Raw genomic sequence first — 13,015 nt, forward strand, 5'->3', positions numbered from 1 at the left:
TTAAATACATAAAACAATCACAAACATAAAGGAACTCTCTGATAATAATACAATAATAACAGGGCATGTTAACGGCCCCACTTACATCAATGGACAGATCATCTATGCAGAAAATCAAAAGGAAGCAATGGCTTTGAAAGACACACTGGACCAGATGGACTTAAAAGATAAATTCAGAAGTTTCTATCTTAAAGCAACAGAATACACATTATTTTCAAGGACTTGGGACATTATCCAGAATAGATTTTATACTAAGTCACAAATCAGGCCTCAACAAGTACAAAAAAAGAGACAAGATGGCGGGGAAGCAGGAGGAGGCGCCCTTTCAACCTGTACCCTAAAGTGAGCTGATTACCTTCCAAAGAACTCTGATCACCCACAAAATCAGCCTGAGATCAGAATTATACACGTCTGGATCTCTACCGGAGCAGAAAATGCCAGTGGGCAGGTAAAGCGGAGTGGGAAAGTCGGACTGATATCAGAAGATAAACAAAAGGGGAAGGAAGCCACCAGAGGCGACCCTTTGGAAAGTAATATCTCAATACGAGAGTGCCCTGCGCCAGGGGACCAGCATTAAACTCCGGAGTCTGGTGGAAAGCACCAAAAAGAACAAAGGATCACGGGAGGGGGGGGGGGGGGGGTCGCAGGAATGGGGTGTTAGGGTCAGGGGCTTAAGTCTCCAGACCCAGGACAGCTACCCCTGCCGCAGAGCCAGAGAGAGTGCTGCAGAGAAACCAGGTCTTGGTCCCTGAACCACCAGCGCACCTGAGAGTGCTTGGCACCTGGCTCCTGTGAGGGGATGGGAGCCTCGCCAGCCAGCAGAAGCATAGCCTTTTTGCAGTCCCCATGCGAGTGCCCTGCCGTGCCATCAGAGTCTGTGTCTTACCCCGCACCCTCCCCTGAGAGAGGTGCACACAGACGCCAGCTGGGTACTCTCGGACCTGAAAGACCAGGCACTCCCAGCCAGGCCAGCGAGAAAATCTCAGTGTGCGATCGCTGCTTGGAATTTCACTGGCAGTCTGGAGCTGCCCAGACAGCAGCCGCTGCCATGGTTTGGGGTACAAGCAAAAAATCCCGAGTCCCCAGGGACCGCTACTGGGAACCTGCTCTGCCAGTGGCCAAGGGGGGATTTATTTGGGCTCTGCAGCCAGACTGAGGCTTCTCTCTGAGAGGGAGGTCAGGGTGCAGTTTGCTTTCCTCTAAATCTACAAAAACCATCAAAAGCGGTCAAGGTGAGAGAGAAAAACAAAAGTGAACAAATAACCTCCAGAGAACAAGCCTGAAATAAAGAGTTTCCTCAGAGCCCACCCCCTTGAGGGGGGCGGGAGGACTTAACTCAGAGAACATCATTGACTGAAAACCCACGTGGCAGGCCCCTCCCCCAGAAAACCAACCAGGAAAGGAAAAAAAAAAAGATGACAAGAGAACAACCACCACTACTTCATAGGACAATTTTTATTATTAATTCGTTTCCACTATTCTGGCTCATTTTTTTATATAGATAATTTTTTATTATTATATAGATAATTTTTTAACCTATTTACCGTCACAGTGAGATGTACAGTACATCAAATTTCATAATAACCTTCTAACCTGAACTTTTTGATACATACACCTGTGTTTTCCTTTTGCATTTCTATTTTTTTAATTTCTTCTTTTTTTAAATTTTAGCTTAGTTTAGTCTAGTTTATTCCTTTTCTTAATTTTTATTTTCTAATACTCATATAGAGTTAAACTTCAAGGTAATCCCCTTTCCCCAATCAATGCCACCCCTATAGGTAAACCAATTCCTAATCCCCCCTTTATCTTAGGAAAGTTGAGTCCTTTAACAAAGATAGCAAGATACATCCAGGAAGAATCAAAACAACCTTCCTCACCCACACTGAGAATTTACAACCACTCTCCCATCTTTTTCTTCCACCAGTATTTGTGTGTTTTTGTGTTTGTCCTGATAGTATATAAATCTTACACTTGGGGTTCTTTGTGACAGGGAGGTTCTTCCTTTATTTTTTTTCTCTTGTCATATACTTTTATCAGTCTTTTTGTTTGTCTGTATTTGTTTGTATACTTCATAAATCTTCCCTTGGGGCCCATTTGGGCTGAACCTTCTCTTTTATCTCACCTTTCGTTCCTGTCTCTCTCCCTCTCTGTTTTTTTCTTTTCCTTTTCTTTTTCCTCTCATTTGGGTGGGGAACCCTGATTGCTCAGAAGCGTTCCAGGGTGTACCTTGACTGCACCACAGTCAATACATCCAACTACACCCATTCAGCCATCTCTCACCAAAATGACTAGGAGAAGGAATGCCCAACAGAAGAAAAATACAGAGGATGGACCTTCTGCAACCGAGCTAACGGCTATCAACATAGACAATATGTCGGAAAGAGAATTCAGGCTAACAATTATCCAAGCAATTGCTAGGTTGGAGAAAGCCATGGGTGCCAAATGGAATTGATTAGGGCCGAACTGAAAACGACTAGAGATCATGTTTTCAATATTAGGGAAAAGCTGAAAGCTACCAGGGATGAGCTTCACAATGCACTCAATGAGTTCCAATCTAATCTAAATTCTCTCAACACTAGAGTAACTGAGACAGAAGACAGAATTAGTGATCTGGAGGACAAACAGACAGAGAGAAAGGATCAGGAGGAAGCCTGGAACAAACAACTTAGAAGCCACGAAAACAGAATCAGGGAAATAAATGATGCCATGAAACATTCCAAAGTCAGAATTATTCGAATCCCTGAAGGGGAGGAGGGAAAAAAGAAGTCTAGAAGATATAGTGGAACAAGTTCTTCATGAAAATTTTCCGAATCTCATGAATGGAACCAGCGTTCATGTACTAGAGGCTGAAAGGTTTCCCTCCAAGATTACAGATTCTTGAAAGTCCTCGAGACACCTTATAGTAAGAATGAAGAATTATAATTGTAGGCAGAACCTCTGGAAAGCAGCTAGGACAAAGAAGATCCTTACGTACAGAAGAAGGCCCATCAGAATAACATCAGACCTGTCCACAGAGACCTGGCAAGCCAGAAAGGGCTGACAAGATATATTCAGGGCACTGAATGAGAAGAACATGCAGCCACGAATACTTGATCCAGCAAGACTGACATTCAAAATGGATGGAGAGATAAAGAGTTTCCAAGACCCGCAAGGCTTAAAAGACTATGCAACCACCAAGCCGATACTGGAGGAAATATTAAGGGGGCTTCTTTAAAGGAGGAAAAAGCCCAAGAATAGCATTGAACAGAAATACAGATACAATCTACAGAAAGAAAGACTTCAAAGGTAACACTATATCAATAAAAACGTATCTATCAATAATCACCCTCAATGTGAATGGCCTAAATGCGCCCATAAAATGGCACACGGTTGCAGACTGGATAAAACGACAGGACCCATCCATATGTTGTCTACAAGAGACTCATTTTGAACCTAAAGATACACCCAGACTGAAAGTGAAGGGATGGAGAAGCATCTTTCATGCCAATGGGCCTCAAAAGAAGGCTGGGGTAGCGATTCTCATGTCAAACAAATTAGATTTTAAACTAAAGACTGTAGTCAGAGATATAGGACACTACATCATTCTTAAAGGGACTATCCACCAAGATGATCTAACAATTGTAAATATCTATGCCCCCAATAGGGGAGCAGCCAATTACATAAGAAAGCTGTTAATCAAGATAAAGAGTCATATTGATATGAATACACTAATCGTTGGAGATCTTAACACGCCTCTCTCAGAAACAGACAGATCATTGAAGCAGAAAATGAATAAAGAAACAAGAGCATTGAATGACACATTGGACCGGATGGACCTCATAGATATATACAGAACATTCCACCCTAAAACAACAGAATACTCATTCTTCTCAAGTGCACATGGAACCTTCTCCAGAAGAGACCACATACTGGGTCACAAATCAGGACTCAACCGATACCAAAAGACTGGGATTATTCCCTGCACATTCTCAGATCACAATGCTTTGAAACTGGAACTCAATCACAAGGAAAAGTTCAGAAGGAACTCAAACACCTGGAAGCTAAAGACCACCTTGCTTAAGAATGCTTGGATCAACCAGGAGATCAAAGAAGAACTGAAACAATTCATGGAAATCAATGAGAATGAAGACACTTCAGTCCAAAACCTACGGGATACAGCAAAGGCGGTCCTAAGGGGGAAATACATAGCCATCCAAGCCTCCCTCAAAAAAATTGAAAAATCCAGAACACAGCAGCTGTCTCTACACCTTAAGGAACTGGAGAATCAACAACAAATCAAACCAACTCCACACATAAGAAGAGAAATAATCAAGATTAGAGCTGAGATCGATGAGGTAGAAACCAGAGATACAGTAGAACGTATCAATGAAACTAGAAGCTGGCTTTTTGAAAGAATCAGTAAGATCGATAAACCATTGGCGACACTAATTCAGAAGAAAAGAGAGAAAGCTCAAATACATAAAATTATGAATGAAAAGGGAGAGATCACAACTAACACTAAGGAAGTAAAAACAATCATCAGAAGTTATTATCAACAGTTATATGCCAATAAGCTAAGCAACCTAGATGAAATGGATACATCCTGGAAAACTATAAACTCCCAAAATTGAACCAGGAAGAAATTGAAAACCTGAATAGACCGATATCTAGTAACGAGATTGAAGCAGTGATCCAAAACATCCCCCCCAAAAAGAGCCCAGGACCTGATGGATTCCCTGGGGAATTCTACCAAACTTTCAAAGAAGAAATAATACCTATTCTCCTGAAGCTGTTTCAAAAAAAACTAAAGCAGAAGGAAAACGTCCTGACTCTTTCTATGAAGCCAGCATTACCCTGATCCCCAAACCAGGCAAAGACCCTACCAAAAAGGAGAATTTCAGACCAATATCACTGATGAATATGGATGCTAAGATTCTCAACAAGATCCTAGCAAACAGGATCCAACAGCACATTAAAAAGATTATCCACCATGACCAGGTGGGATTCATCCCTGGGCTACAAGGATTCATCCCTGGGCTACAAGGATGGTTCAACATTCTCAAATCAATCAATGTGATAGAACAAATTAATAAGAGAAGAGAGAAGAACCACATGGTCCTCTCAATTGATGCAGAAAATACATTTGACAAAATCCAGCATCCGTTACTGATTGAAACGCTTCAAAGTATAGGGATAGAGGGAACATTCCTGAACTTCATCAAATCTATCTATGAAAAACCCACAGCAAATATCATCCTCAACGGGAAAAAGCTTGCAGCCTTCCCATTGGGATCAGGAACACGACAAGGCATGACACCGCCCCCAATCCCCAGAAGTCAGGCTGAAACAAAAAGAGGTCAAGAACACTAAAGGGGCATCTAGGTTGGACTGTGATCAATATGGATCAAAATGGACTCTGTACATTCCCTCAACCACCTCTCACCAGAATTACTAGGAGGAGGAACCCCCAAGGAAAAATTCACAGACCAAGACCCCTGCCACAGAACTTCTGGATATGAACATAAGCAACATGTCAGAAATAGAATTCAGAGTAACAGTTATCCAGACAATGGCTAGGCTGGAGAAAACCATTAGTGGCAATATAGATTCTCTAAGGACAGAAGTGAGAGCTGATCTGGCAGAACTTAAAAATGTTGTCAGTGAGGTTCAATCTAATCTAAATACTTTAACAACTAGGGTAAATGAGGCAGAATACCAAATTAGTGACCTAGAAGATATACTGATAGAAAAGAAGAATCAGGAGGAGACCTGGAACAAACAGCTTAGAAGCCATGAAAATGGAATTAGAGAAATAAATAATGCCATGAAATGTTCCAATGCCAGAATTTACTGGGATACCTGAGGGGCTGGAGAGAGAGAGAGAGAGGACTAAAAGATATAGTTGAGAAAATCCTAGATGAGAATTTCCCCATTCTGGGGAATGGAACAAGTGTTTGCATCCTAGAAGCAGAGAGGACACTCCCCCAAGATCAATGAGGGTAGAAAGACCTCGAAACATGTGACTGTGAAATTCGTGAATGATAAATTCAGAGAAAATGTTTTAAGGGCAGCTAGGGGGAAGAGATTCCTTACGTACAGAGGGAAGAACATCAGTATAATGTCAGACCTGTCCACAAAAACCTAGAAAACCATAAAAGGCTGGCAAGACACATTCAGGGCACTAAATAAGAAGAACATGCAGCCAAGAATATTTTATCTGGCCAGGATGACATTCAGAATGGATGGAGAGATAAAGAGCTTCCAAGACCGGCAAAGACTAAAAGACTAGGTGACCACCAAGCTGGCACTACAAGAAATATTAAGGGGGGTTCAATAAAAAAGAAAGACTCCGAGAGTGATACAGAACAGAAATTTACAGAGATAGTCCATAGAAACAAGGACTTGACAGGCAACGTGAAGACAATAAAAATGGTCTAAATGCTCCCATAAAATGGCACTGGGTTGCAGACTGGAAAAAACAACAGGACATATGCATATGCTATCTACAAGAGATGAATTTGGAACATAAAGATACATCCAGACTGAAAGTAAAGGAAAACCATCAGTCATGCCAATGGGCCTCAAAAGAAAGCTGGGGTAGCGATTCTCTTATCAATTTATTTATATCATATCAAATTATTTTAAGCTCAAGACTACAGTCAGAGATACAGAAGGATACTACATCATTCATAAAGGATCTAACAAGAAGATCTAACATTTGTAAATATTTATGCACCCAACATGGGAGCAGCCAACTACACAAGCCAACTGTTAATCAAAATAAAGAGTCATACTGACATGAACACATTAATTGTAGGGAATCATAATACGCCACTCTTAGCAGTAGACAGGTCATCTAAGCAAAAAATCAATAAAGAAACAAGAATTTTGAATGACACATTGGGCCAGATGAACCTCATATATACAGAACATTCCATCCTAAAACAACAGAATACTCATTCATTTTCGAGAGCACATGGAACTTTCTCCAGAACAGACACCATACTGGGTCACAAATGAGGTATCAACTGATACCAAAAGATTGAGATTATTCCCTGCATATTCTCAGACCACAACGCACTGAAATTGGAACACAATCACAAGTCTGGAAGAAATTCAAACACGTGGTAGCTAAAGACCATCCAGCTCAAGAATGTTTGGCTCAACCAGGAAATTAAAGAAGAAATTAAACAATTCATGGAAACCAATTAGAATGAAGACACACTGGTACAAAATATATGGGATACAGCAAAGGCCGTCCTAAGGGGGAAATACATAGCCATCTGAGCCTCCTCAAAAAAACTGAAAAATCCCAAATACACCAACTCTCTTTACACCTTAAAGAACTGGAAAATCAACAACAAATTAAGCCAACCCCATGCATGAGAAGGGAAATAATTAAGATTAGAGCAGAGATCAAGGAGTCAGAAACCAGAAATACAATAGAAAAACATCAACAAAAGTAGAAGCTGGTTCTTTGAAAGAATTAATAAGATCGAGAAACCACTGGCCAGACCAATCCAAAAGAAAAGAGAAAGGACCCAAATTAATAAAATTATGAATGAAAGGGGATAGATTACCATTAACATCAAGGAAACAGAAGTAATCATCAGAAATTATTTTCAACAGCTATATGCCAGTAAGTTGAGCAACCTAGAAGAAATGGATGCATTCTTGGAAACCTATGAACTTCAAGACTGAATCAGGAAGATACTGACAACCTGAATAGACCAATAACTAGCAACAAAATTGAAGCAGTGATCAAAACTTCCCAGAAAACAGAGTATAGGAACTGATAGAATCTCTGGTGAATTCTACCAAACATTCAAAGAAAAAATAATACCTATTCTCCTGAAACTATTTCAAAAAAAAAAAAAAAAAACTGAAGGAAAACTTCCAGACTCTTCCTATGAAACCAGTATTACCCTGATCCCCAAACCAGGCAAAGATCCCATCAAAAAGGAGAATTTCAGACCAATATCCCTGATGAATATGGATGCCAAGATTCTCAACAAGATTCTAGCTAATAGGATCCAATAGTACATTAATAAGATTATCTACCATGACCAGGTGGGATTTATCCATGGGATGCAGGTGTGGTTCAACATTCCCAAATCAATGTGAATAGAACAAATCAATAAGAAAAGATTGAAGAACCACATGGTCCTCTCAACTGATGCAGAAAAAATGTATGATAAAATACAGCATCCTTTCCTGATTAAAACCCTTCAAATTTGTATGAAACCAGAAGGGACCCCAAATTGCCAAGGAAATACTGTAAAAGAAAAACAAAGTTGGAGGCATCACGTTTGGATTTCAAGCTTTATTACAAAGCTGTGATCACCAAGACAGCATGGTACTGGCACAAAAACAGACACATAGACCAGTGGAAAAAGTAGAGAGCCCAGATATGGACCCTCAACTCTAGGGCCAAATAGTCTTGAACAATACGGGAAAAAGACAATACAGGAAAAAGACAATCTGTTCAATAAATGGTGCTGGGAAAATTGGACAACTATATACAGAAGAATGAAACTTGACCATTCTCTTACACCATACACAAAGATAAATTCAAAATGGATGAAAGACCTCAATGTGAGACAGGAATCCATCAAAATCCTAGAGGAGAACATACGCAGCAACTTCTTCAAGACACGTCTTCAAAGGCAAGGGCAACAAAAGCAAAAATGACCTTTTGGGACTTCATCAAGATCAAAAGCTTCTGCACAGCAAAGCAAACAGTCAACAAAACAAAGAGGTAACCCATGGAATGGGAGAAGATATTCGCAAATGACACTACAAAGGGCTAATATCTATGATCTATAAAGAACTTTCAAACTCAACACCCAAAGAAATAGATAATCAAGTCAAAAAATGGGCAGAAGACATGAACAGACACTTGTTCAGTAAAGACATACAAATGGCTAATAGACACATGAAAAAATGTTCATCATCATTAGCCATCAGGGAATTCCAAATCGAAACCACAGTTAGAAGTTAGAACACCAGTTAGAAGGGCAAAAATTAACAAGGCAGGGGAAAAAAAAAACAAATGTCAGAGAGGATGTGGAAAAAGGGGAACCGTCTTACACTGTTGGTGGGAATTCAAGTTGGTGCAGCCACTTTGGAAAACACTGTGGAGTTTCCTCAGAAAATTAAAAATAGAGCTACCCTATGACCTGGCAATTGCACTACTGGGTATTTACCCCAAAGATACAGATGCAGTGAAAAGAAGAGCAATCTGTACCCCAATGTTCATAGTAGCAATGTCCACGCTCACCAAACTGTGGAAAGAGCCAAGATGCCCTTCAACAGACAAATGGATAAAGAAGATATGGTCCATATATACAATGGATTATTACTCAGCCATTAGAAAGGATGAATACCCAACATTTGCATCAACATGGATGGGACGGGAGGAGATTATGCTGAGTAAAATAAGTCAAGCAGAGAAAGTCAATTATCATATGGTTTCACTTACTTGCGGAACATAGGAATAACATGGAGGACATTAGGAGAAGGAAACGAAAAGTGAAGGGAGGGAAATAGGAGGGGGAGATGAACCATGAGAGACTGGACTCTGGGAAACAAAACTGTGGGTTTTAGAGAGGAGGGTGAGCCTGGTTGTGGGTATTAAGGAGGGCATGTATTGCACGGAGCACTGGGTGTTATATGTAAACAATGAATTTTGGAACATTGCATCAAAAACTAATGATGTATTGTACCATAACACAATTAAATACAATAACACAATTAAAACAAAAAGTAGCATGAATAAATGTTCATGGATCGCGAGAGACTGGATGGATCCCCCAGACATCTAACGACTTTTGCAAAGGAAGAAAGGTCTTGAACCATAATGGTATGCTTTTGTGTAAAAAACCAAAACCAGTTAGTCCTTTTCCATATCCACTTTTCACTTTGGCAAGTGCAAGGCAGCAGGAAATAGTCTTTACCATTGGGAAGATTTCTACCTCTGCCATCTCTCAGGGTTGTAAAGAGTTCTCTGTAGAGACACAAAACCAGAGATGTCTTCTCCATGTTACCTTCGCAGCTCAAGGCAAGGGGTGTTAAGAGTCTATACTTCAGAATCTGGGGGTCTTTCATGGGGAACTTGAAGTGAGACACTAAAATGATGAGTCTGAGTTATAAAAATCAGTCTCATTACTTTCTGTTCATAATTTCTGTGCTACCAATTATGATATAGACACCATGTGAATGTGCTACTTGTAAAAGTGTAAATGCTTGTAACAACTTCTACAGGCTGATCACAGGGGACTAGAAAAGAGATCTTTAAATTCTTTCAAACTAGGAAATTCCATAAGTACGTGGGTTACCTCAGACCCATGTGCAAACTGCAAACATTTTATCCTTATTTTACCATTTGCTCATATCAGCTATACAATAATTTCATCTATAATTCTGCCTGACCATCCATCTACTCAACTCAAATTCCTTCAAATACTTCACATTTTCTTTTTTTTTTTTAACTGAATATCTCATTTAATCTTCATGACCACCTTTTGATATAGATACCCTTATTGTCTTTTTACAGTTGAGGATACTAAGTCCCAGAACAATGAAGTAACTTGTTTAAGATCATACAGCTATGAAGTGTTAGAGCTTTATAGAGCTTTTAATTAATCTTAATATATTTGACAATAATTAACAGGCTTTGTGCCTCCTAAGTTTTAAAAAAGCCACTTCAAAATCTAAAACTTTTAAGACTAGGTTACACAATGACTTAGCTATATCTACAGTCAAATTTATATACATACCTCACTGAAAAGGCTTCCATTAACATATGAAATCCAGAGTTTCCAGAAGTTAGGCAGCTGACTTAAAACAAGCTTGGTCAACTTTTCAACAAATGCCACCCGGTGAGGAGTTTTGTATCTCCATGCTAAGGGGGGAATAATACTATGAATATATTTTGAATTAAGAATAAAAATCGGTTTGAACATATTAATGCCCTCCCACCTAAAAAGGTCCCACCTTGTCCCACTTTGGCTGTAGAGCTTTAATTTGGTGATAGACCAAATATTTCCTTTTCCACATCGCATTACCAAAGCCTCCCCAGCACAGCTAATACACTTTAAGAATACACAGAGAATACCATGCTGTTCTCAAAGGTGCATGGCAGGTGGGGGAGTGGCAGACTGGTCAGGACGACACAGCAGGAGAAGTAAGGAGAATCCTTTGGGTTTTCAACCTTGTCTTCAAGATATTCTACTTCTCTTCAAAAGTCATGTTTCCAAACAGCAAATTCATGTTTTCAAACAAAAAAAAAAAAAAAAAAAGGCAAAGACAGGGCAAGGCCAATTAGCCTTAAATTGGAGGTAAATATCAACCAGTTAGAAATGTCACTATAAATGCAGTGAAAGTTCAATAGTGAACCAAATTATCATAAAGGAACTTATTCAAATATAATCATATAACGAATAACTCTTCCCATAACAAAGAAATTTAAGAAAAAATAAAACTATTGAAGCCTCTTGGATTACATATCATTCAATGCAGTTATTGTGAAGTGGGAAATAAGGTCTTAAAGATTTTTTATGGAAATAAGTTCACAGGAATAAAAGCAAATTAGTAATTCAGTGAGTGTTAATCACTTCCAGTTTCTTCTCTTTTTCTTATCACATTCTTTCCTGTTTCCTCCTTCCTCCATGCCCTGCTTCCCCTCCCTGCTGTTCTGCTTCATAGCCTCCAGCAGGAGCAGGGCAGAGGCATTCCTACTGTCTAGTTCACAGCAATGATCAGGAGAACTGGGGTCAACTTCCAACTTCTATTCAGCAACTTCAAAGACAGTTCAGATAAGGGAACTTCCATTAATTCCTTCATCAACTATCAGCTTCCTTTCAAAATACTCAAGCAAAATACTCAAGCAAAAAGTTCTGTTGCAAAAATTATTATTATTTTATAATTATTATTATTGTTATTCTAGGAAGGGTGGATTTTATTTATTTTTAAATGTTCCATAATAACCTAAAAAGACAACATATGGTTAGAAAAGACAATTTAAAAGATATATAGAACAAAGTCTGTCTCCCACCTACATTCCCTTCCCCATTTGCCTACTTCCCAGGTACTGCCCTAAGAAACTGCTAGTAGCTGCTTGTGATTCTTTCTAACATGTCTTTTAAATACACAAGCAAATATAAATACATATTCTCTCCCGTTCCAACTGTTCTTTCACACAAATATAAGCATATTAAACACACCCTTTTGACTCTTGGCCATTTTCATTTAATAATGGATCCTGGAGTTTTTCTCTATCTGCACATAAAATGTTTCTTTTTTCCCCCAAAGTTACACAGTACAATTGACCCTTGAACAACACAGAGGTTAGAACACTGACCCCCTGCACAGTCAAAAATACATGAATGATTTCTGATTCCACTAAAACTGAACTACTAATAGCCTACTGTTGACCAAGAAACTTACCAACTATATAATGTGTTAATTAATACATTATATATGTATTATGTACTATACTCTTATGCTCTTTCTAATTTTTTCAGTATTTCTAGGCTACATGATTCATCTGAGAGTTTTTTCAAATTGTCACAGATCACCAAAAAACTTTCCAATGTATTTACTGAACAAAATCTATGTATAAGTAAACCTGCACAGTTCAAACCAGTACAGTTCAAGGGTTAACTGTGGTTCATATTTTGTATGTATCATAATTTTTTAAAAAAATCCCTTCATAAAGGACAAGACTGTTTTCAATGTTTTGTAATTAAAATTAGTGCTTCAAAATAAATAAAATAAAGTGCTTTAATCAATAACTCTGTACAACATTTAGCACAGGTACAAGTTATCAGTGTAGAATAAACTCAGAACAAGAATTGCTGAATCCAAGAGTACATGGAGTTGTGATTTTAGTAAGTGTTATTAAATTGACCTCTATGGGGATTCTTTACACACCTACCAGCAACACACATAAACACATAGAAGCTTCCTTATAATCTATAATAACCAATGAACAAACCAAACAGGAAAAATTTCCAAACAGGAAAAATTTGGGGAT

General features: G+C 38.9%; 1 protein-coding gene across 5 annotated transcripts in view; it reads right to left on the minus strand.

The window, feature by feature from the left end:
* Window positions 1-13,015, minus strand: part of EXOC2 (exocyst complex component 2) — a 286,884-nt gene that overhangs the window by 124,947 nt on the left and 148,922 nt on the right. For all 5 annotated transcript variants that reach the window (XM_059399325.1, XM_059399328.1, XM_059399324.1 and 2 more), the window contains one exon: window positions 10,758-10,882. In XM_059399325.1, coding sequence (XP_059255308.1) covers window positions 10,758-10,882 — 125 coding nt within the window. The remainder of the gene's footprint in view (window positions 1-10,757; window positions 10,883-13,015) is intronic.

The sequence above is a fragment of the Mustela nigripes genome, chromosome 5, assembly GCF_022355385.1.
Source record: "Mustela nigripes isolate SB6536 chromosome 5, MUSNIG.SB6536, whole genome shotgun sequence".
Taxonomy (NCBI): Eukaryota; Metazoa; Chordata; class Mammalia; order Carnivora; family Mustelidae; genus Mustela; species Mustela nigripes.